The sequence below is a fragment of the Salvelinus alpinus genome, chromosome 22 (genome assembly GCF_045679555.1).
Source record: "Salvelinus alpinus chromosome 22, SLU_Salpinus.1, whole genome shotgun sequence".
Taxonomy (NCBI): Eukaryota; Metazoa; Chordata; class Actinopteri; order Salmoniformes; family Salmonidae; genus Salvelinus; species Salvelinus alpinus.
In genome coordinates, this window is record NC_092107.1 from 40,701,267 (window position 1) to 40,726,090 (window position 24,824).

The 24,824-nt window shown below is 45.2% G+C and overlaps 1 protein-coding gene across 2 annotated transcripts in view; it reads left to right on the top strand.

Annotated features, from left to right (window-relative positions):
- The window catches only part of dync2h1 (dynein cytoplasmic 2 heavy chain 1), a 337,560-nt gene that overhangs the window by 9,217 nt on the left and 303,519 nt on the right, over positions 1 to 24,824 (top strand). For both annotated transcript variants that reach the window (XM_071360118.1, XM_071360119.1), the window contains 21 exons: positions 3,216 to 3,343; positions 3,424 to 3,539; positions 3,755 to 3,882; positions 4,856 to 5,005; positions 5,122 to 5,327; positions 5,475 to 5,630; positions 5,756 to 5,870; positions 8,292 to 8,621; positions 9,021 to 9,089; positions 9,184 to 9,338; positions 10,322 to 10,454; positions 11,114 to 11,231; positions 11,360 to 11,472; positions 11,592 to 11,705; positions 14,157 to 14,307; positions 17,145 to 17,350; positions 19,447 to 19,629; positions 19,993 to 20,175; positions 20,302 to 20,525; positions 20,832 to 20,947; positions 24,316 to 24,515. In XM_071360118.1, coding sequence (XP_071216219.1) covers positions 3,216 to 3,343; positions 3,424 to 3,539; positions 3,755 to 3,882; positions 4,856 to 5,005; positions 5,122 to 5,327; positions 5,475 to 5,630; positions 5,756 to 5,870; positions 8,292 to 8,621; positions 9,021 to 9,089; positions 9,184 to 9,338; positions 10,322 to 10,454; positions 11,114 to 11,231; positions 11,360 to 11,472; positions 11,592 to 11,705; positions 14,157 to 14,307; positions 17,145 to 17,350; positions 19,447 to 19,629; positions 19,993 to 20,175; positions 20,302 to 20,525; positions 20,832 to 20,947; positions 24,316 to 24,515 — 3,294 coding nt within the window. The remainder of the gene's footprint in view (positions 1 to 3,215; positions 3,344 to 3,423; positions 3,540 to 3,754; positions 3,883 to 4,855; positions 5,006 to 5,121; positions 5,328 to 5,474; positions 5,631 to 5,755; positions 5,871 to 8,291; positions 8,622 to 9,020; positions 9,090 to 9,183; positions 9,339 to 10,321; positions 10,455 to 11,113; positions 11,232 to 11,359; positions 11,473 to 11,591; positions 11,706 to 14,156; positions 14,308 to 17,144; positions 17,351 to 19,446; positions 19,630 to 19,992; positions 20,176 to 20,301; positions 20,526 to 20,831; positions 20,948 to 24,315; positions 24,516 to 24,824) is intronic.

Below are 24,824 nucleotides of genomic sequence, written 5' to 3' on the forward strand. Positions count from 1 at the left end.
CTGTAATGTCTGTCTGTTTATATAATGTCTGTAATGTCTGTCTGTTTAAATAATGTCTGTAATGTCTGTCTGTTTATATAATGTCTGTAATGTCTGTCTGTTTATATAATGTCTATCTGTCTCTATAATGTCTGTAATAATTGTCTGTGTATATAATGTCTGTCTGTTTAAATAATGTCTGTAATGTCTGTCTGTTTATATAATGTCTATCTGTCTGTAATAATTGTCTGTGTATATAATGTCTGTAATGTTTGTCTGTGTATATAATGTCTGTAATGTCTGTCTGTGAATCCCCTTTCCAATTGTTTGGGGCATCCGGGAAAAAGCTTGTCCGGAGAATACAAGGTGAGCGCTACCATCAGTCCTGTGTCATGCCAACAGTAAAGCATCCTGAGACCATTCATGTGTGGGGTTGCTTCTCAGCCAAGGGAGTGGGCTCACTCACAATTTTGCCTAAGAACACAGCCATGAATAAAGGATGGTACCAACACATCCTTTAAGAGCACCTTCTCCCAACCATCCAGGAACAGTTTGGTGATGAACAATGCCTTTTCCAGCATGATGGAGCACCTTGCCATAAGGCAAAAGTGATAACTAAGTGGCTCGGGGAACTAAACAGTGATATTTTGGGTCCATGGCCAGGAAACTCCCCAGACCTTAATCCCATTGAGAACTTGTGGTCAATCCTCAAGAGGCGGGTGGACAAACAAAACCCCAAACATTTTGACAAACTCCAAGCATTGATTATGCAAGAATGGGCTGCCATCAGTCAGGATGTGGCCCAGAAGTTAATTGACAGCATGCCAGGGCGGATTGCCGAGGTCTTGAAAAAGAAGGGTCAACATTGACTAATAAATATTGACTAATTGCATCAACTTCATGTAATTGTCAATAAAAGCTTTTGACACTTATGAAATGCTTGTAATTATTATTCAGTATTCCATAGTAACATCTGACAAAAATATCTAAAGACACTGAGGCAGCAGACTTTGTGGACCTTAATATTTGTGTCATTCTCAAAACTTTTGGCCACGACTGTAATGTCTGTGTATATAATGTCTGTTATGTCTTTCTGTGTATATAATGTCTGTAAAATCTGTCTGTGTATATACTGTCTGTAATGTCTGTCTGTTTATATGATCTATGTAATGTCTGTCTGTGTATATAATGTCTGTAATGACTATCTGCGTGTATGTAATGTCTTTCTGTTTATATAATGTCTGTTTATATAATGTCTATCTGTGTATATAATGTCTGTGTATATAATGTCTGTAATGACTATCTGCGTGTATATAATGTCTGTCTGTGTATATAATGTCTATCTGTGTATATAATGTCTGTCTGTATATATAATGTCTGTAATATCTGTCTGTGTATATAATGTCTGTAAAGTCTGTCTGTTTAAATAATGTTTATCTGTGTATATAATTTTTAATGTCTGTCTGTATATATACTGTCTGTTTGTGTATATAATGTCTATCTGTGTATGTCTATCTGTGTGTATAATGTTTGTAATGTCTATCTGTGTGTATAATATTTGTTATGTCTGTCTGTATATATAATGTCTATCTGTGTGTATAATGTCTATCTGTGTGTGTAATGTCTGTCTGTGTATGTAATGTCTGTCTGTATATAATGTCTGTAATGTACAGGGAGTTTTCAAAACATTAGGAACACCTTTTTAATATTGAGTTGCACCGCCTTTTGCCCTCAGAACAGCCTCAGTTTGTCAGGACATGGACTCTACAAGGTGTTGAAAGCGTTCCACAGGGATGCTGGCCCAGGTTGACTCCAATGCTTCCCACAGTTGTGGCAAGTTGGCTGGATGTCTTTTGGGTGGTGGACCATTCTTGATACACACGGGAAACTGTTGAAAGTGAAAAACCCAGCAGCGTTGCAGTTCTTGACACAAACCGCTGCGCCTGGAACCTACTACCATACCCTGTTCAAAGGAACTTAAGTCTTTTGTCTTGCTCATTCACCCTCTGAATGACACACATACACAATCCATGTCTCAATTGTCTCAAGGTTTAAAAATCCTTCTCTAACCTGTCACCTTCCCTTCATCTACACTGATTGAAGAGGATTTAACAAGTAACATTAATAAGGGGTCATAGATTTCACCTGGATTCACCTGGTCAGGCTGTCATGGAAAGAGCATGTTTTGTACACTCTGTGTATATCTGTGTATATGTCTGCATGCTGCATGTCTGCACTCTGAATCTCTGAGATGTGTGATCTATCCTAGTGTATATCTGTACTCTGAATCTCTGAGATGTGTGATCTATCCTAGTGTATATCTGCACTCTGAATCTCTGAGATGTGTGATCTATCCTAGTGTATATCTGCACTCTGAATCTCTGAGATGTGTGATCTATCCTAGTGTATATCTGCACTCTGAATCTCTGAGATGTGTGATCTATCCTAGTGTATATCTGCACTCTGAATCTCTGAGATGTGTGATCTATCCTAGCGTATATCTGTACTCTGAATCTCCGAGATGTGTGATCTATCCTAGCGTATATCTGTACTCTGAATCTCTGAGATGTGTGATCTATCCTAGTGTATATCTGTACTCTGAATCTCTGAGATGTGTGATCTATCCTAGTGTATATCTGTACTCTGAATCTCTGAGATGTGTGATCTATCATAGTGTATATCTGTACTCTGAATCTCTGAGATGTGTGATCTATCCTAGCGTATATCTGTACTCTGAATCTCTGAGATGTGTGATCTATCCTAGCGTATATCTGCACTCTGAATCTCTGAGATGTGTGATCTATCCTAGTGTATATCTGCACTCTGAATCTCTGAGATGTGTGATCTATCCTAGTGTATATCTGTACTCTGAGATGTGTGATCTATCCTAGTGTATATCTGCACTCTGAATCTCTGAGATGTGTGATCTATCCTAGAGTATATCTGTACTCTGAATCTCCGAGATGTGTGATTTATCCTAGTGTATATCTGCACTCTGAATCTCTGAGATGTGTGATCTATCCTAGAGTATATCTGTACTCTGAATCTCTGAGATGTGTGATCTATCCTAGTGTATATCTGTACTCTGAATCTCTGAGATGTGTGATCTATCCTAGAGTATATCTGTACTCTGAATCTCTGAGATGTGTGATCTATCCTAGCGTGTATCTGTACTCTGAAACTCTGCGATGTGCGATCTATACTAGCGTACATCTATATTTGTGTTCTCTCTGTAGGAGTGGGTGGTGCTGGGCCAGGTTGACATGGATGTGTTGGTGGAGAAGCAGCTGTCGTCTGTCCAGGACTGGGAGAGGAACTTCAAGGCGTTGAAGGCCAGAGGGAAGGAGTCAGAACGCCTGCCCAGGTACACAGCCTCCCACAGGCCACATAGCTTCCATTGATCAGACTGTCGCAGTCGTGATAAAAGCGTTTTGTCTCTTTCAGTCTGGAGAAGGTTGACTGTATCTCAGTGAACTGTGAGCCAGTAAAGGCAGTGATTGATGACCTCATCCAGAGACTGTTTGACACCCTGCTGATGTCCCTCAGAAAGTCCATACAAGGTGAAGCCTGGATCCTCACTTGAAATATTATGCGTTTAACTCAAATGTATATATGCAAATCTCCCAGTGACACCAGTGTATGATTGTTGATGTGTGTTTTGTGCAGGGGCTTTACTACAGTTTAGTTCATATGTGACATGTTTTCTCTCTCCCTTTCACAATCTTTCGGTTTCATTTTCTTTTCTTTGTTCTTTACTTTCCTCTCCCCCCTCCAGGCCATACCCTAGACATAGACAGTTTTGTGACTGAGGCCATGGAGACGTTGTCCTCTCGTCCAGAGAGTATTGATGAGATAGGAGAGGCCAATGCCAGACACAGCCAGATACAGGCCCGCAAACCAGACGTAAGAAACTCACTCTGAGGGACTCAACAATACTTAAAGGTCCTGAACAGTCATTCTGAAAAGTACTTTTTCTCTCTTGGCTAATTACCAGGAAGTTTAAAATGACAAGCTGAGTGGGCGGGGAGCTTATATTTATGAATTTTGAAACACCTATTGTGTGTCAAGTAATTTGGATGCTGTGACCAGTGTTGCAGTCAAATCATCTAAAGGAAATTTGGTGAAACACAAAGCAACTCAAACAACATTGAAATTGCACCAATGATATAATAAAAAAAAAAAATACATCTCCCGTTTGGAATGTCTCACTTGATGCGGTTCACAGCAGCACTGACCGATGTGTTGCCCTGACAACTGCGTCTGAGTTTTGAACGACCCATTCCCGCCTTTTGTTCCATGCTGGCTGAACACCTAGCTAGCCAGTAACTGCTGACACAGATGGAAGGGGAAACACAAGTATCGTTGCCATAGATGAATAGGGTCAACTTTTAATTATATTTGCTGACACCCTACAGTCAAATTTTGGCATCATTAGAGTAGCTACCTAGCTATATAAACCACGCCTCTCTGCAAACACAAACACACCTTCTCCGATGTCGGTTACAAGGCGGTACTTATTTAAATAAGGTAAGAGTATATCGTGTTAACATTGGTGTGTTGAAAGTTAAGGTGATTGTCCCCTTAATAATGAATCCTAGTGTTCGACATGGGGGAGGGGACCAGTAACTTTGTGATCAAACTTTATCAATGTAAAAGCAACAGTCATTTTTCATACTTTGGTCTGGTTTCCTTCTATATCAACCCATTTTCATGAAGAACATGATTTTGACTGTTCATGTCCGTTAATATTCAATCACTTCTACCACAGCACTTTAAAGTTGCCTGAGCTTTGCTTTGTGTGGTGTTCCATATGTCAAGACCTCAGATTTGTAGTGTTGTCTGAGTGTTGCTGTAATGTTTGTGTGATGTTGTGTAGATCCTGCTCCAGTTCCAGGCGGCGCAGGAGAAGAACCGTCTGCTGAGGGCCGTAGCAGGAGGCGGTCTGGATTCTCTGTCCTCCCTCAGGGCCAAGTGGGACAAACTAGAGCTGATGATGGAGAGCCACCAGCTGATGATCAAAGACCAGGTACACGCACACACACAAACACGAGAGAACGCACACGCACACTTTTGCAAACACGCTTGGACAAAAACATAGATGCTCCTTCTCTCATTTCCCCCTGGTTTCTCCCTCTCCTCTAGGTCGAGGTGATGCGTAGTAATGCTGAGAGTCGTGTCCAGGCCTACAGGCTGGAGCTGGACAGGTTCAGGGCTCGCTGGGACCAGCTGAAGCCCAGAGACGAGGTCATAGAGACAGGAGACCAGGCAGCCCTGCTGGCCTCTGTCCAAACCATCAGAGACAAGAGACAGGAGTTCCAAGAGCTGGAGGTCACACGCACACGCCTGCTGTAGGTTACACACACACACACACACACACACACACACACACACACACACACACACACACACACATACACATACACATACACATACAGCAAGTCAACTGTACTTTCAAACCTTCAGTTTTCTGTGTACTAATGAGTGTCTCTTCTCAGTGAGGACTGTCGTCACTTTGAGCTGGAGGCTCCAAATTTCTCCCTGGCGGAGGAGACCATCAGAGACATGGAGGAGTACGGACAGATGTGGTCTCTGTATGAGGACTGGCAGGAGGGCTTCCAGGAGAAGGCCAAGGAGGACTGGATCACATTCAGGTTAGGAGTCTGACATCAGATAGGTGTCAGGGAAGGTTTGGGGTTAGATTTGATATTGTCATTTTTTCCCCGTTTGTCTTCGCTGGCTGAGGGGTTGAATAAACAGTGTGTCGTGTGTTTTGCAGGAGTAAGACCTACGTGTTTGAGGAGTTCCTGTTTGCGTGGCAGGACAGACTGAGGAAGCTTGAGCAGCACACCAGCATGTCTGTCAAACTACAGAGAGAAGTTGACAAGTACAAGGTGAGGGAGGGAGGGGGAGAGAGAGTGTGTTCTGTGTGTGTTTGTAGAGTCTGGTTCTGGTGTTAAGGTGTGTTCTGTGTGTGTTTGTAGAGTCTGGTTCTGGTGTTAAGGTGTGTTCTGTGTGTGTTTGTAGAGTCTGGTTCTGGTGTTAAGGTGTGTTCTGTGTGTGTTTGTAGAGTCTGGTTCTGGTGTTAAGGTGTGTTCTGTGTGTGTTTGTAGAGTCTGGTTCTGGTGTTAAGGTGTGTTCTGTGTGTGTTTGTAGAGTCTGGTTCTGGTGTTAAGGTGTGTTCTGTGTGTGTTTGTAGAGTCTGGTTCTGGTGTTAAGGTGTGTTCTGTGTGTGTTTGTAGAGTCTGGTTCTGGTGTTAAGGTGTGTTCTGTGTGTGTTTGTAGAGTCTGGTTCTGGTGTTAAGGTGTGTTCTGTGTGTGTTTGTAGAGTCTGGTTCTGGTGTTAAGGTGTGTTCTGTGTGTGTTTGTAGAGTCTGGTTCTGGTGTTAAGGTGTGTTCTGTGTGTGTTTGTAGAGTCTGGTTCTGGTGTTAAGGTGTGTTCTGTGTGTGTTTGTAGAGTCTGGTTCTGGTGTTAAGGTGTGTTCTGTGTGTGTTTGTAGAGTCTGGTTCTGGTGTTAAGGTGTGTTCTGTGTGTGTTTGTAGAGTCTGGTTCTGGTGTTAAGGTGTGTTCTGTGTGTGTTTGTAGAGTCTGGTTCTGGTGTTAAGGTGTGTTCTGTGTGTGTTTGTAGAGTCTGGTTCTGGTGTTAAGGTGTGTTCTGTGTGTGTTTGTAGAGTCTGGTTCTGGTGTTAAGGTGTGTTCTGTGTGTGTTTGTAGAGTCTGGTTCTGGTGTTAAGGTGTGTTCTGTGTGTGTTTGTAGAGTCTGGTTCTGGTGTTAAGGTGTGTTTGTAGAGTCTGGTTCTGGTGTTAAGGTGTGTTTGTAGAGTCTGGTTCTGGTGTTAAGGTGTGTTTGTAGAGTCTGGTTCTGGTGTTAAGATGTGTTTGTAGAGTCTGGTTCTGGTGTTAAGGTGTGTTTGTAGAGTCTGGTTCTGGTGTTAAGGTGTGTTTGTAGAGTCTGGTTCTGGTGTTAAGATGTGTTTGTAGAGTCTGGTTCTGGTGTTAAGGTGTGTTTGTAGAGTCTGGTTCTGGTGTTAAGGTGTGTTCTGTGTGTGTTTGTAGAGTCTGGTTCTGGTGTTAAGGTGTGTTTGTAGAGTCTGGTTCTGGTGTTAAGGTGTGTTCTGTGTGTGTTTGTAGAGTCTGGTTCTGGTGTTAAGGTGTGTTTGTAGAGTCTGGTTCTGGTGTTAAGGTGTGTTTGTAGAGTCTGGTTCTGGTGTTAAGGTGTGTTTGTAGAGTCTGGTTCTGGTGTTAAGATGTGTTTGTAGAGTCTGGTTCTGGTGTTAAGGTGTGTTTGTAGAGTCTGGTTCTGGTGTTAAGGTGTGTTTGTCGAGTGGTTCTGGTGTTAAGATGTGTTCTGTGTGTGTTTGTAGAGTCTGGTTCTGGTGTTAAGGTGTGTTTGTAGAGTCTGGTTCTGGTGTTAAGATGTGTTTGTAGAGTCTGGTTCTGGTGTTAAGGTGTGTTTGTAGAGTCTGGTTCTGGTGTTAAGGTGTGTTTGTCGAGTGGTTCTGGTGTTAAGATGTGTTCTGTGTGTGTTTGTAGAGTCTGGTTCCGGTGTTAAGGTGTGTTTGTAGAGTCTGGTTCTGGTGTTAAGGTGTGTTTGTCGAGTGGTTCTGGTGTTAAGGTGTGTTCTGTGTGTGTTTGTAGAGTCTGGTTCTGGTGTTAAGGTGTGTTCTGTGTGTGTTTGTAGCGTCTGGTTCCGGTGTTAAGGTGTGTTCTGTGTGTGTTTGTAGAGTCTGGTTCTGGTGTTAAGGTGTGTTTGTAGAGTCTGATTCTGGTATTAAGGTGTGTTCTGTGTGTGTTTGTAGAGTCTGGTTCTGGTGTTAAGGTGTGTTCTGTGTGTGTTTGTAGAGTCTGGTTCTGGTGTTAAGGTGTGTTCTGTGTGTGTTTGTAGCGTCTGGTTCCGGTGTTAAGGTGTGTTCTGTGTGTGTTTGTAGAGTCTGGTTCTGGTGTTAAGGTGTGTTTGTAGCGTCTGGTTCCGGTGTTAAGGTGTGTTCTGTGTGTGTTTGTAGAGTCTGGTTCTGGTGTTAAGGTGTGTTTGTAGAGTCTGATTCTGGTATTAAGGTGTGTTCTGTGTGTGTTTGTAGAGTCTGGTTCTGGTATTAAGGTGTGTTCTGTGTGTGTTTGTAGAGTCTGGTTCTGGTATTAAGGTGTGTTTGTAGAGTCTGGTTCTGGTATTAAGGTGTGTTCTGTATGTGTTTGTAGAGTCTGGTTCTGGTATTAAGGTGTGTTCTGTATGTGTTTGTAGAGTCTGGTTCTGGTGTTAAGATGTGTTTGTAGAGTCTGGTTCTGGTATTAAGGTGTGTTCTGTATGTGTTTGTAGAGTCTGGTTCCGGTGTTAAAGTACGTGCGAGGGGAGCACCTATCCCAGGACCACTGGTTGGATCTGTTCAGACTGTTGGGTCTTCCTAAAGGCACTACCCTGGAGAGACTGACCTTCTGGGATCTCCTCAGTGTGTCTGACACCATCACTGACCGAGCCCTGGAGCTCAAGGACCTGAACAGCAGGGCCCAGGCGGAGGTGACCATCAGAGAGGCTCTCAGGGAGCTGGACCTGTGGGGGGCTGGAGCTGCCTTCACCCTCACGGAGTATACAGACAGCACCGGACACACACTCATACTCATCAAGGACTGGAAGGACATGGTCAACCAGGTAAGGGACAATACAATAGTTGATGCAGTAGACTACTGACATACACACACACACACACACACACACACACACACACACACACACACACACACACACACACACACACACACTCTACCGGACACACTCACTACCGGACACACTCACTACCGGACACACTCACATTACCGGACACACACTCACTTCCAAAAAAACACGCACACACACACTGACTACCGACACACTGACTACCGACACACTGACTACCGGACACACTGACTACCGGACACACTGACTACCGGACACACTGACTACCGACACACTGACTACCGACACACTGACTACCGACACACTGACTACCGACACACTGACTACCGGACACACTGACTACCGGACACACTAACCTCATCTCGTCCCATACAGGTTGGTGATAACCGCTGCCTGCTGCAGTCTCTGAAGGACTCTCCATACTACCGCAGCTTCCAGGACAAGGTGAGTCTTTTAGACTTACTCACAACTGAAAGCATAGCATCTTTAAAAGTAGCCGCTTTACCTAATGTTACCGTGTGTGTGTGTGTGTGTCCAGGTCAGTCTGTGGGAGGTGCGTCTGTCTGATCTAGATGAGTACCTGGTCAGTCTGAATGCCATCCAGAGGCGTTGGGTCTACCTGGAGCCCATCTTCGGACGGGGGGCTCTGCCCAGGGAACAAGCCCGTTTCAAACGGGTCGACGAGGACTTCAGGTACGCCTTTCCCTGCCTGTGTGTGTGGCTCTGTTTCTTTTCTGGTCCATTGTCCATGTTGTACTGTGTGTGTCTCTAAGCTGTGTGTGTCTCTAAGCTGTGTGTGTCTCTAAGCTGTGTGTGTCTCTAAGCTGTGTGTGTCTCTAAACTGTGTGTGTCTCTAAACTGTGTGTGTCTCTAAACTGTGTGTGTCTCTAAACTGTGTGTGTCTCTAAACTGTGTGTGTCTCTAAACTGTGTGTGTCTCTAAGCTGTGTGTGTCTCTAAGCTGTGTGTGTCTCTAAGCTGTGTGTGTCTCTAAGCTGTGTGTGTCTCTAAGCTGTGTGTGTCTCTAAACTGTGTGTGTCTCTAAACTGTGTGTGTCTCTAAACTGTGTGTGTCTCTAAACTGTGTGTGTCTCTAAACTGTGTGTGTTTCTAAGCTGTGTGTGTTTCTAAGCTGCGTGTGTTTCTAAGCTGCGTGTGTTTCTAAGCTGCGTGTGTTTCTAAGCTGCGTGTGTTTCTAAGCTGCGTGTGTTTCTAAGCTGCGTGTGTTTCTAAGCTGCGTGTGTTTCTAAGCTGCGTGTGTTTGTCAGGTCCATTTTGGCTGATGTCCAGAGAGACAACAGGGTGACGTCTCTGAGCTGTGTGTGTCTCTAAGCTGTGTGTGTTTGTCAGGTCCATTTTGGCTGATGTCCAGAGAGACAACAGGGTGACGTCTCTGAGCTGTGTGTGTCTCTAAGCTGTGTGTGTTTGTCAGGTCCATTTTGGCTGATGTCCAGAGAGACAACAGGGTGACGTCTCTGAGCTGTGTGTGTCTCTAAGCTGTGTGTGTTTGTCAGGTCCATTTTGGCTGATGTCCAGAGAGACAACAGGGTGACGTCTCTGAGCTGTGTGTGTCTCTAAGCTGTGTGTGTTTGTCAGGTCCATTTTGGCTGATGTCCAGAGAGACAACAGGGTGACGTCTCTGAGCTGTGTGTGTCTCTAAGCTGTGTGTGTTTGTCAGGTCCATTTTGGCTGATGTCCAGAGAGACAACAGGGTGACGTCTCTGAGCTCTCGGGCTGGCATCAGAAGCTCCCTCATCACCATCTTGGACCAGCTCCAGCGTTGCCAGAAATCACTCAACGAGTTCCTAGAGGTACTGAACGATCAACTACCAATCAGTACATCTGTACTTCAATTGATTCATCAGTCAGTACTCGTCCAAAGATGGATGTATACGTCCTCACTAAACATAGAAAAATGAAACATACACTGAGTGTACAAAACATTAAGAACACCTTCCTAATATTGAGTTGCACCCCCCCCCCCCCCCCCTTTGCCCTCAGAACAGCCTCAATTCGTCAGGGCATGGACTCCACAAGGTGTCAATTGTGTTCCACAGGGATGCTGGCCCATGTTGACTCCAATGCTTCAGTTGTGTCCAGTTGTCTGGATGTCCTTTGGGTGGTGGACCATTCTTCATACACACAGGAAACTGTTGAGCGTGAAAAACCCAGCAGCGTTGCAGTTCTTGACTCAAACCGGTGTGCCTGGCACCTACTACCATACCCTGTTCAAAGGCACTTAAATCAAAGGCACACATACACAATCCATGTCTCAATTGTCTCAAGGCTTAAAAATCCTTCTCTAACCTGTCACCTCCCCTTCATCTACACTGATTGAAGATGATTTAACAAGTAACATCAATAATGGATCATAGCTTTCACCTGGATTCACCTGGTCAGGCTGTCATGGAAATAGCAGGTGTTCTTAATGTTTTTATACACTCAGTGTAGAAGTGTCTGTCCTCTGTAGGAGAAGCGTTCTGCCTTCCCGCGGTTCTACTTCATTGGAGATGATGACCTGCTGGAGATTCTGGGTCAGGCCACCAACCCCACTGTGATACAGTCACACCTCAAGAAGCTGTTTGCTGGTACACACCTACACCCACACAAGCTCACACCCAAATCCCAAGGTCAATACAGTAATAACTAAAGAAGCTGTCCCCTGGTGAAACTGATGTGTCTGTAATGACAGTGGATATAACTGTGTTCTCTGTAGGCATCGACAGTGTGGACTTTGACGGGGACTGCCAGCACATCGTGGCCATGCGTTCTCTAGAGGGAGAGGTGGTGGCCCTCAGGAACCTCATACGTATCTCCAACAGCGTAGAGGTAGGGGATTGGAGGGGGTCAAAGGGCAGGGGGTAGAGGGTAGGGGGTACCTCAATCACACAACTCGATTATTACACACACCTCAATTATATAGCTCCTTAATAATGTGTATGTTCCAGGTGTGGCTGGGTGAGCTGTCTGCTGAGATGAAGGAGACTCTGAAGCAGCTGCTGTATGAGTGTGTGTCAGCGGGGAGGAAAGGACAGGTGGACCCGTCCCGCTACCCCTCTCAGGTAGGATTCATTACTCATTGATGCTGTCCAACTCTTCTCTTATTGTGTTTTTCCTATATGACTCCAGTATAACTCCTGTCTGACTCCAGTATAACTCCTGTCGGACTCCAGTATAACTCCTGTCTGACTCCTGTCTGACTCCTGTCTGACTCCAGTATAACTCCTATCTGACTCCAGTATAACTCCTGTCGGACTCCTGTATAACTCCTGTATGACTCCAGTATAACTCCTGTCAGACTCCAGTATAACTCCTGTCGGACTCCAGTATAACTCCTGTCTGACTCCAGTATAACTCCTGTCTGACTCCTGTCTGACTCCTGTCTGACTCCTGTCTGACTCCAGTATAACTCCTATCTGACTCCAGTATAACTCCTGTCTGACTCCAGTATAACTCCTGTCTGACTCCAGTATAACTCCTGTCTGACTCCAGTATAACTCCTGTCTGACTCCAGTATGACTCCTGTCGGACTCCAGTATAACTCCTGTCGGACTCCAGTATAACTCCTGTCGGACTCCAGTATAACTCCTGTCGGACTCCAGTATAACTCCTGTCGGACTCCAGTATAACTCCTGTCGGACTCCAGTATAACTCCTGTATGACTCCTGTCTGACTCCAGTATGACTCCTGTCGGACTCCAGTATAACTCCTGTCGGACTCCAGTATAACTCCTGTCGGACTCCAGTATAACTCCTGTATGACTCCTGTCTGACTCCAGTATGACTCCTGTATGACTCCTGTCTGACTCCAGTATAACTCCTGTCTGACTCCAGTATAACTCCTGTCGGACTCCAGTATAACTCCTGTATGACTCCTGTCTGACTCCAGTATAACTCCTGTCGGACTCCAGTATAACTCCTGTCGGACTCCAGTATAACTCCTGTCTGACTCCAGTATAACTCCTGTATGACTCCTGTCTGACTCCAGTATGACTCCTGTATGACTCCTGTCTGACTCCAGTATAACTCCTGTCTGACTCCAGTATAACTCCTGTCGGACTCCAGTATAACTCCTGTATGACTCCTGTCTGACTCCAGTATAACTCCTGTCGGACTCCAGTATAACTCCTGTCGGACTCCAGTATAACTCCTGTCGGACTCCAGTATAACTCCTGTCTGACTCCAGTATAACTCCTGTATGACTCCTGTCTGACTCCAGTATGACTCCTGTATGACTCCTGTCTGACTCCAGTATAACTCCTGTCTGACTCCAGTATAACTCCTGTCGGACTCCAGTATAACTCCTGTATGACTCCTGTCTGACTCCAGTATAACTCCTGTCGGACTCCAGTATAACTCCTGTCGGACTCCAGTATAACTCCTGTATGACTCCTGTCTGACTCCAGTATAACTCCTGTCGGACTCCAGTATAACTCCTGTCGGACTCCAGTATAACTCCTGTCGGACTCCTGATTGACTCATGTATGAGTCCGGTCTGACTCCTGTCTGACTCCAGTATAACTCCTGTATAACTCCTGTCTGCCTCCAGTATATCTCCTGTCTGACTCCAGTATAACTCCTGTCTGACTCCAGTATAACTCCTGTCTGACTCCAGTATAACTCCTGTATAACTCCTGTCTGACTCCAGTATAACTGGTGTAACTCCTTTCTGACTCCAGTATAACTCCTGTCTGACTCCAGTATAACTCCTGTCTGACTCCTGATTGACTCATGTATGAGTCCGGTCTGACTCCTGTCTGACTCCAGTATAACTCCTGACTGAGTCCAGTATAACTCTTGTCTGAATCCTGTCTGACTCCTGATTGACTCATTATAACTCCTGTATAACACCAGTATAACACCTGTCTGACTCATTATAACTCCTGTCTGACTCATTATAACTCCTGTCTGACTCCATTATGACTCCTGTTTGACTCCATTATGACTCCTGTTTGACTCCATTATGACTCCTGTCTGACTCCTGTATGACTCCTGTCTGACTCCAGTATGACTCCTGTCTGACTCATGATGGACTCCAGTATATAACTCCTGTCTGACTCATGGTTGAGTCCTGTATAACTCCTGTTTGACTCCAGTATAACTCCTGTCTGACTCCTGTATAACTCCTGTCTGACTCCTGTATAACTCCTGTCTTACTCCTGATTGACTCATGTATGAGTCCTGTATAACTCCTGTCTGACTCCTGTCTGAATCCTGTATCTCCTGGTGCAGAGCCTGTGTAATATCTGTCTGACTCTTGTACCTCCTGATGTAGATCCTGTGTAACTCCTGTCTGACTCCTAATCGACTCCTGATTGACTCCTGTATCTCCTGGTGTAGATCCTGTGCAACTCCTGTGTGACTCCTGATTGACTCCTGTATCTCCTGGTGTAGATCCTGTCTGACTCCTAAATGACTCCTGATTGACTCCTGTATCTCCTGGTGTAGATCCTGTGCTACTCCTGTCTGACTCCTAATCGACTCCTGTGTGACTCTTGTTGTCTCCGGGTATAGATCCTGTGCTTGGCAGAGCAGATCCAGTTCACTGAGGAGGTGGAGAGTGGTCTGAGAAACAGCAGTCTGCAGCAGCTGGAGGTGGAGCTCACCGCTAAGCTGGAGCACTACACCAGCGTAGACACCAGCTCTGAGGAGACGGGAAACACAGGTCTCTGTGTGGTTGCTTGTTGTTACAGTGGCTCATTTGGGAGCGGCAGGTAGCCTAGTGGTTGAGAGCGTTGAGCGTTGGGCCAGTAACCGAAAGGTTGCTAGATTGAATCCCCGAGCCGACAAGGTCGTTCTGCCCCTGAACAAGGCAGTTAACCCACCGTTCCTAGGCCATCATTGTAAATAAGAATGTGTTCTTAACTGACTTGACTAGTTAAATAAAGGTTAACCAGTACGTGTGTGTCTCTCCCCAGCTCCCCAGGCTAAAGAGGTCAGATAACCAGTACGTGTGTGTCTTTCCCCAGCTCCCCAGGCTAAAGAGGTCAGATAACCAGTACATGTGTGTGTCTCTCCCCAGCTCCCCAGGCTAAAGAGGTCAGATAACCAGTACATGCGTGTGTCTCTCCCCAGCTCCCCAGGCTAAAGACGTCAGATAACCAGTACATGTGTGTGTCTCTCCCCAGCTCCCCAGGCTAAAGAGGTCAGATAACCAGTACATACAGTGGGGAGAACAAGTATTTGATACACTGCCGATTTTGCAGGTTTTCCTACTTACAAAGCATGTAGAGGTCTGTAATTTTTATCATAGGTACACTTCAACTGAGAGAGACGGAATCTAAAACAAAAATCCAGAAAAACACATTGTATGATTTTTAAGTAATGAATTTGCATTTTATTGCATGACATAAGTATTTGATACATCAGAAAAGCAGAACTTAATATTTGGTACAGAAACCTTTGTTTGCAATTACAGAGATCATACGTTTCCTGTAGTTCTTGACCAGGTTTGCACACACTGCAGCAGGGATTTTGGCCCACTCCTCCATACAGACCTTCTCCAGATCCTTCAGGTTTCGGGGCTGTCGCTGGGCAATACGGACTTTCAGCTCCCTCCAAAGATTTTCTATTGGGTTCAGGTCTGGAGACTGGCTAGGCCACTCCAGGACCTTGAGATGCTTCTTACGGAGCCACTCCTTAGTTGCCCTGGCTGTGTGTTTCGGGTTGTTGTTATGCTGGAAGACCCAGCCACGACCCATCTTCAATGCTCTTACTGAGGGAAGGAGGTTGTTGGCCAAGATCTCGCGATACATGGCCCCATCCATCCTCCCCTCAATACGGTGCAGTCGTCCTGTCCCCTTTGCAGAAAAGCATCCCCAAAGAATGATGTTTCCACCTCCATGCTTCATGGTTGGGATGGTGTTCTTGGGGTTGTACTCATCCTTCTTCTTCCTCCAAACACGGCGAGGGGAGTTTAGACCAAAAAGCTCTATTTTTGTCTCATCAGACCACATGGCTTTCTCCCATTCCTCCTCTGGATCATCCAGATGGTCATTGGCAAACTTCAGACGGGCCTGGACATGCGCTGGCTTGAGCAGGGGGACCTTGCGTGCGCTGCAGGATTTTAATCCATGACGGCGTAGTGTGTTACTAATGGTTTTCTTTGAGACTGTGGTCCCAGCTCTCTTCGGGTCATTGACCAGGTCCTGCCGTGTAGTTCTGGGCTGATCCCTCAACTTCCTCATGATCATTGATGCCACACGAGGTGAGATCTTGCATGGCGCCCCAGACCGAGGGTGATTGACCGTCATCTTAAACTTCTTCCATTTTCTAATAATTGCGCCAACAGTTGTTGCCTTCTCACCAAGCTGCTTGCCTATTGTCCTGTAGCCCATTCCAGCCTTGTGCAGGTCTACAATTTTATCCCTGATGTCCTTACACAGCTCTCTGGTCTTGGCCATTGTGGAGAGGTTGGAGTCTGTTTGATTGAGTGTGTGGACAGGTGTCTTTTATACAGTTAACGAGTTCAAACAGGTGCAGTTAATACAGGTAATGAGTGGAGAACAGGAGGGCTTCTTAAAGAAAAACTAACAGGTCTGTGGGAGCCGGAATTCTTACTGGTTGGTAGGTGATCAAACACTTATGTCATGCAATAAAATGCAAATTAATTACTTAAAAATCATACAATGTGATTTTCTGGATTTTTGTTTTAGATTCCATCTCTCACAGTTGAAGTGTACCTATGATAAAAAATGACAGACCTCTACATGCTTTGTAAGTAGGAAAACCTGCAAAATCGGCAAAATCAAATACTTGTTCTCCCCACTGTATGTGTGTCTCTCCCCAGCTCCCCAGGCTAAAGAGGTCAGATAACCAGTACATGTGTGTGTGTTTCTCCCCAGCTCCCCAGGCTAAAGAGGTCAGATAACCAGTACATATGTGTGTCTCTCCCCAGCTCCCCAGGCTAAAGAGGTCAGATAACCAGTACATGTGTGTGTCTCTCCCCAGCTCCCCATGCTAAAGAGGCTTGTTAAGAGGCTGCAGTAATAACTGTCAGTCTAATCTAATGGCCGGCCCCTAATGAATAGCTACATAAAGCAGCTCCTGTGGGGACCGGCTGGGGAGGAGAAGCTCTCTGACTGAGGGAGAGCCCTGGTGATGTGGGGACCGGCTGGGGAAGAGAAGCTCTCTGACTGAGGGAGAGCCCCGGGAATGTGGGGACCGGCTGGGGAGGAGAAGCTCTCTGACTGAGGGAGAGCCCCGGGAATGTGGGGACCGGCTGGGGAGGAGAAGCTCTCTGACTGAGGGAGAGGCCACAAAGCTCTGCTCACAGCACTAATGCCTAAGCATTAGATACAGTCCTGGGGGAGTCATGACTAGGGCCAGATCTAAAAGGATCATATCAATACCGTTAGCATTATCAACAACCACATGGCCTGAGCATGATAGACTCGAGAGCAGAGCCTACATAGCTCTGATCAGAATCTGTGCACTATATTGGTAATAGTGAGCCATTTTGAGAGACAGGGTCTGTGCTGATAGTATTCTTCTCCCCCATAGAGTCAAGTGTGTTGCAGCTGAAGCTGAAGGCTCTGATCCTGGACATCATCCATAACATCAGTGTGGTGAAGCAGCTGTGTGAGGCGGGAGTGAGCAGCCCTGACTCCTGGGCCTGGAGGAAACAGCTCCGTTTCTACCTCAACAACGACAAATGCTGCTCCATACAGATGGTTGACGCTCTCTTCAGCTACACATACGAGTACCAGGTACATTAACCTCTATACAGATATACAGTACCAGTCAAACGTTTGGACACATCTACTCATTCAAGGTTTTTGTTGTTTTTACTATTTTCTATATTGTAGAATAATAGTGAAGATTCAAAACTATGAAATAACACATATGGAATCATGTAGTAAATAAAAAGTGGTAAAACAAATGAAAATATATTTTTGCACACTTTTGACATTCTCTCAACCAGCTTCATGAGGTAGTCACCCGGAATGCATTTCAATTAACAGTTGTGCCTTGTTAAAAGTTGATTTGTGGAATTTCTTTCCTTCTTAATGCGTTTTAGCCAATTAGTTGTTTTGTGACAAGGTAGGGTTGGTATACAGAAGATAGCCCTATTTGTTAAAAGACCAAGTTGATATTATGGCAAGAACAGCTCAAATAAGCAAAGAGAAACGACAGTACATCATTACTTTAAGACATGAAGGTCCGTCAATAAGTTTCTTCAAGTACAGTCGCAAAAACCATTGAGCGCTATGATGATGCTGGCTGTCATGAGGACCGCCACAGGAAAGGAAGACCCAGAGTTACCTCTGCTGTAGAGAAGGAAATCGGAAATTGCAGCTCAAATAAATGCTTCACAGAGTTTAAGTAACAGACACATCTCAACATCAACTGTTCAGAGGAGACTATGTGATTCAGGCCTTCATGGCCGAATTGCTGCAAAGAAACCAATACTAAAGGACACCAATAAGAAGAAGAGACTTGCTTGGGCCAAGAAACACGAGCAATGGACATTAGACCAGTGGAAATCTGTCCTTTGGTCTGATGAGTCCAAATTTCAGATTTTAAGTTCCAACCTCTGTCTTTGTAAGACGTAGAGTAGGTGAACGGATGACCTCCGCATGTGTGGTTCCCACCGTGAAGCATGGAGGAGGAGGTGTGATGGTGTGGGGTTGCTTTGCTGGTGACACTGTCAGTGATCTATTTACAATTCAAGGCACACTTAACCAGCATGGCTACCACAGAATTCTGCAGCGATACACCATCCCATCTAATTTGCGCTTAGTGGGACTATCATTTGTTTTTCAACAGGACAATGACCCAACACACCTCCAGGCTGTGTAAGGGCTATTTGACCAAGAAGGAGAGTGATGGTGTGCTGCATCAGATTTACATTTTTTTATTTCACCTTTATTTAACCAGGTAGGCCAGTTGAGAACAAGTTCTCATTTACAACTGCGACCTGGCCAAGATAAAGCAAAGCAGTGTGACAAAAGCAACACAGAGTTACACATGGAATAAACAAGCGTACAGTTAATAACATAATAGAAAAACCTGTATACAGTGTGTGCAAATGAAGTAAGGAGGTAAGGCATTAAATAGGCCAATCGTGCCGAAGTAATTACAATTTAGCAATTTCCACTGGAGTGATATATGTGCAGATGAGGATGTGCAGGTAGAAATACTGGTGTGCAAAAGAGCAGAAAAACAAAAACATATGGGGATTAGGTAGGTAGGTAGGTAGGTAGGTAGGTGGTTGGATGGGCTATTTACAGATGGATGACCTGGCCTCCACAATCACCCAACCTCAACTCAATTCAGATGGTTTGGGATGAGTTGGACCGCAGAGTGAAGGAAAAGCAGCCAACAAGTGCTCAGCAAATGTGGGAACTCCAACAAGACTGTTGGAAAGGCATTCCAGGTGAAGCTGGTTGAGAGAATGCTTGCAAAGTCTGTCATCAAGGCAAAGGGTGGCTACTTTAAAGAATCTCAAATGTAGAATATAGTAAAAAAAATAAAGAAAAACCCTTGAATGCGTAGGTGTGTACAAACTTTTGACTGGTACTTTACTTCTGACCACTTCATCTACACACACCTGTACACGTCTAAATGAGATTTCTACACACTTCAGTACCAGGCAACAGTTAAACTACAGCGCTGTACAGTACTGCACCATTAGAGGGAGACGTTCACCCAGAGATGAGGACACCTCTGAATGACTCCATTAGCCCTGCTACACTGTGTGTTCTGCAGTCTCTCTGCAGAGTCTGCCTCAACACACTGTCATCCCCTCTGTCCCTGTCACTCTCTCCATCCCTCCATCCCCTCCTCTCTCTATCTCTCCCAGGGTAATGCGTCTAAGCTGGTCCACACCCCCCTGACTGATAAGTGTTATCTGACCCTGACCCAGGCCATGATGATGGGTTTGGGGGGAAACCCCTACGGCCCTGCCGGCACCGGCAAGACTGAGTCAGTCAAAGCACTGGGGGGCCTGTTCGGAAGACAAGTACTGGTCTTCAACTGTGATGAGGTAAACACACACACGCAGTCACACATGTGACGAATGCACACACACACACACACACACACGCATGCACAAACAGACACATTAGTAAAACTCAGAAATGTAACAAAGTGAATTGTATTTTTTGGGAAAGAAATTAACTAATTTCAAGAAAGGATGGATGAATAAATAAATAAATAAATAAATAAAGTAAATGAATAAAGGATATAGGGATGAATAAATAAATAAATGATGAATAAATAAATAAAGTGAATGAATAAAGGATATATGGATAAATAAAGGATGGATAAATAAATAAAGTAAATGAATAAAGGATAGATGGATAAATAAAGTAAATAGATTCATGAATGAATACATGGTGTGTTGCAGGGTATAGATGTGAAGTCTATGGGGCGTATCTTTGTGGGGCTGGTGAAGTGTGGAGCGTGGGGCTGCTTTGATGAGTTCAACCGCCTGGAGGAGGCTGTGCTGTCTGCAGTGTCCATGCAGATACAGGCCATCCAGAACTCACTGAAGAACCACAGGACCAGCTGTGAGCTGCTGGGCAAGGAGGTGACCACACACTTAGTCACACAGTCACTTAGGCATTCTTGCACGCAGATACTTGTATGGTATATTGCACACTGGTATTTTAAACTTTTGCTGCCTTTTCTCTCTGTCTCTGTCTCTGTCTGTCAGGTGGAGTTGGACCCTAACTCGGGGGTGTTTATAACATTGAATCCAGCTGGGAAGGGTTATGGAGGGAGACAGAAGCTGCCTGACAACCTGAAGCAGCTGTTCAGGCCCGTGGCCATGTCCCGACCAGACAACGAGCTCATCGCTGAGGTCATCCTCTACTCAGAGGGCTTCAAAGACGGAGAGATACTGGGACGCAAGCTCGTCGCCATCTTCAACCTCGCCAGGTGTGTCTTTGTGTCTATTCCAAAGTGATAGTGCAACTTTTTGGAAACTAATCCCCTTTTCCACTTCCCCAGAGACGGCTAAACTCCTGGATAACATTTTTAAGTCTCTGTGTGCAGTAAACTTTCTTCAAACCGCATGCAGAGACATACAGATGGTATCCATGAGTTCATCTGACTAGAAAAGGGGCTTGATTGCTAAAATCGGTCACTATCCTGTTAATAGGTCTCTGTATCTGTCTGTAGGGCTATGTTTTGTGACTGGGTGTGTATGTATCTACAGTATGTATTTATGTATGTACTGTGTAGGGAGCTGTTGACCCCCCAGCAACACTATGACTGGGGTCTGAGGGCTCTGAAGACGGTGCTGAGAGGCTGTGGCAGACTGCTGCAGCAGCAGAGGAGGAGTGAGGCCAAGAACAAGAGTAAGACCCCTAAACAGACACTTACTCCCCACCCCCCAAACATCCCTAATAGCCAAATATTTCCCTAAACTGACACTTACTCCCCACCCCCCAAAAAACTCCCAATTTTTTGTATTTATTTATAGCCGAATACCCCCTAAAAACGGTCCTCTGTCTCAGCCTTTGGGCTCTCTCTCCTCTCTCTGTCCTTTTGTCCTTTTTCTCAAACACTGGTCTTAGCTGAGTCGTTTTCATCCCCATCCGTCTCTCCCATCTTCCCTCTTTGCCTCTTCCTCTCTCTTTCCCCCTCTCTCCCATCTTCCCTCTTTGCCTCTTCCTCTCTCTTTCCCCTTCTCTCCCATCTTCCCTCTTTGCCTCTTCCTCTCTCTTTCCCCTTCTCTCCCATCTTCCCTCTTTGCCTCTTCCTCTCTCTTTCCCCCTCTCTCCCATCTTCCCTGCCTCCCCCTGATGCCTGGCTGTCCATATCTCTCTGATCCCTGGTTGATCGCTCTGTCTCCCTCTCCGCCTTTCTCTTTTTCTCTCTCTCTCTCTCTCTCTCTCTTTTTCTCTCTCTCTCTCTTTTTCTCTCTCTCTCTCTCTCTCTCTCTCTCTCTCTCTCTCTCGTTTTCTCTCTCTCTCTCTCTCTCGTTTTCTCTCTCTCTCTCTCTCGTTTACTCTCTCTCTCTCTCTCTCGTTTACTCTCTCTCTCTCTCTCTCTCGTTTACTCTCTCTCTCTCTCTCGTTTACTCTCTCTCTCTCTCTCGTTTACTCTCTCTCTCTCTTTTACTCTCTCTCTCTCGCTCTCTCTCTCTCTCTCTCTCTCTCTCTCTCTCTCTCTCTCTCGTTTACTCTCTCTCTCTCTCTCGTTTACTCTATTTGTCAGACAGTACATTTGTCCCGGGGGCTTTCTCTGTTTGCTCCCTCCCTCTATTGTCAGGCCAAATGTTCCAGTGAAAAACTAGCCCTGCTTCTGTGCCTCTAGTGCCAGCAGCTTTAGAGAGGAGAACAAAAGTATTGATGAACTCTAAATCATGACACGGGTCGTAATTAGCACATGTATAAAGCTGCTGATGTAGCTAGTAGAGACACAGTGTAGCATAACACAGAATAACAAAGAAACAAGTACATTTTTATACAAATGAACTCCTCTCTGCCCCCCCTCTATCTCTGTGTTCCCCCTCCAACCCCTCTATCTCTGTGTTCCCTCTCCAACCCCTCTATCTCTGTGTTCCCTCTCCAACCCCTCTATCTCTGTGTTCCCTCTCCAACAACTATATCTCTGTGTTCCCCCTCCAACCCCTCTATCTCTGTGTTCCCCCTCCAACAACTCTATCTCTGTGTTCCCTCTCCAACCCCTCTATCTCTGTGTTCCCTCTCCAACCCCTCTATCTCTGTGTTCCCCCTCCAACCCCTCTATCTCTGTGTTCCCTCTCCAACCCCTCTATCTCTGTGTTCCCCCTCCAACCCCTCTATCTCTGTGTTCTCCCTCCAACCCCTCTATCTCTGTGTTCCCTCTCCAACCCCTCTATCTCTGTGTTCCCTCTCCAACCCCTCTATCTCTGTGTTCTCCCTCCCCCTCTATCAATTAAATAAAATTCAAGGGGCTTTATTGGCATGGGAAACATGTGTTAACATTGCCAAAGCAAGTGAAGTAGATAATATACAAAAGTGAAATAAACAATAAAAATGAACAGTAAACATTACACATACAGAAGTTCCAAAAGAATAAAGACATTACAAATGTCATATTATGTCTATACACAGTGTTGTAATGATGTGCAAATGGTTAAAGTACAAAAGGGAAAATAAACACACATAAATATGGGTTGTATTTACAATGGTGTTTGTTTTTCACTGGTTGACCTTTTCTTGTGGCAACAGGTCACAAATCTTGCTGCTGTGATGACACACTGTGGTATTTCACCCAATAGATATGGGAGTTTATCAAAATCGGGTTTGTTTTCGAATGCTTTGTGGGTTTGTGTAATCTGAGGGAAATATGTGTCTCTAATATGGTCATACATTTGGCAGGAGGTTAGGAAGTGCAGCTCAGTTTCCACCTCATGTTGTGGGCAGTGTGCACATAGCCTGTCTTCTCTTGAGAGCCAGGTCTTGTTTCAGCAGCCTTTCTCAATAGCAAGGCCATGCTCACTGAGTCTGTACATAGTCAAAGCTTTCCTTAAGTTTAGGTCAGTCACGGTGGTCAGGTATTCTGCCACTGTGTACTCTCTGTTTAGGGACAAATATAATTATAGTTTGCTCTGTTTTTTTGTTAATTCTTTCCAATGTGTCAAGTAATTATCTTTTTTTGTTTTTTCATGATTTGTTTGGGTCTAATTGTGTTGCTGTCCTGGGGCTCTGTGGGGTGTGTTTGTGTTTGTGAACAGAGCCCCAGGACCAGTTTACTTAGGGGACTCTTCTCCAGGTTCATGTCTCTGTAGGTGATGGCTTTGTTATGGAAGGTTTGGGAATCGCTTCCTTTTAGGTGGTTGTAGAATTTAACGGATCTTTTCTGGATTTTGATAATTAGCGGGTATCTTTTTCCTTAGTGTATGTCTGTATTGTTTTAGTGTTTTCTGGGTCTATGTTTTTGGTTGGACAGGTTTCTCAATTTCTTTCTTAGATTTTTGCATTCTTCATCAAACCATTTGTCATTGTTGTTCTTTTTCTTCGGTTTTCTATTTGAGATTTTTTTTGATTTGATAGGGAAGCTGAGAGGTCAAATATACTGTTTAGACTTTCTACACCTTCACTATTACAGTGTAACATTTTGTCCAGGAAGTTGTCTGAAAGGGATTGAATTTGTTGTTACCTAATTGTTTTTTGGTAGGTTTAAAAACAACATTCCTTCCATCTATAGCATTTATTAATATTACTCAGTTCCTTTGGCTTTGATGCCTCATGATTGAGTATTGCTCTGTTCAAGTAGACTAATTTTGCTGTGATCCGATAGGGGTGTCAGTGGGCTGACTGTGAATGCTCTGAGAGACTCTGGGTTGAGGTCAGTGATGAAGTAGTCTACAGTACTACTGCCAAGAGATGAGCTATAGGTGTACCTACCATAGGAGTCCCCTCGAAGCCTACTATTTACTATGTACAGACCCACCGTGCGACAAAGCTGCAGGAGTTGTGACCCGTTTTTGTTGGTTATGTTGTCATAGTTGTGTCTAGGGGGGCATGTGGGGGAGGGAATGCTGTCACCAGGTAGGTGTTTGTTCCCCTGTGTGCTGAGGGTGTCAGGTTCTTGTCCAGATCTGGCATTTAGGTCTCCACAGACTAGTACATGTCACTGAGTCTGGAAATGATTGATTTTCCCCTCCAGGATGGAGAAGTTGTCTTCATTAAAGTCTATCTCTGTCCCCCTCCCTCTCTATCTCGGTGTTCCCCAGTCAAGGAGAGTGTTCTGGTGGTGCAGGCACTGAGGTTGAACACCATGTCAAAGCTGACATTTGCAGACAGCAGCAGGTTTGATGCCTTGGTCCAAGATGTGTTCCCTGGGGTGGGTTTTACTGACGTGGAGGACCAGACCCTCAGCCACGCACTGCAGGCCGTCTACGAGGAGGCACACCTCGAACTCATACCCAGCCAGGTGGGTGACTGTGGCCATGTGTGTGTGTGTGTGTGTTTGTGACCGTGTGTTTGTGGGGCACTCCCCATTCATAATGAAAGCTCTGGTCTGGAGTAGTATGAGCTGTTTAGTCAAGAGGATAGAAGAAAGGAGGGTTGGATGGATGGAGGGATGGATGGAGGGTTGGATGGATGGAGGTATAGAGGGTTAGATGGATGGAGGGATGGGTTGGAGGGATGGATGGAGGGTTGGATGGATGGAGGTATAGAGGGTTAGATGGATGGAGGGATGGGTTGGAGGGATGGATGGAGGGTTGGATGGATGGAGGTA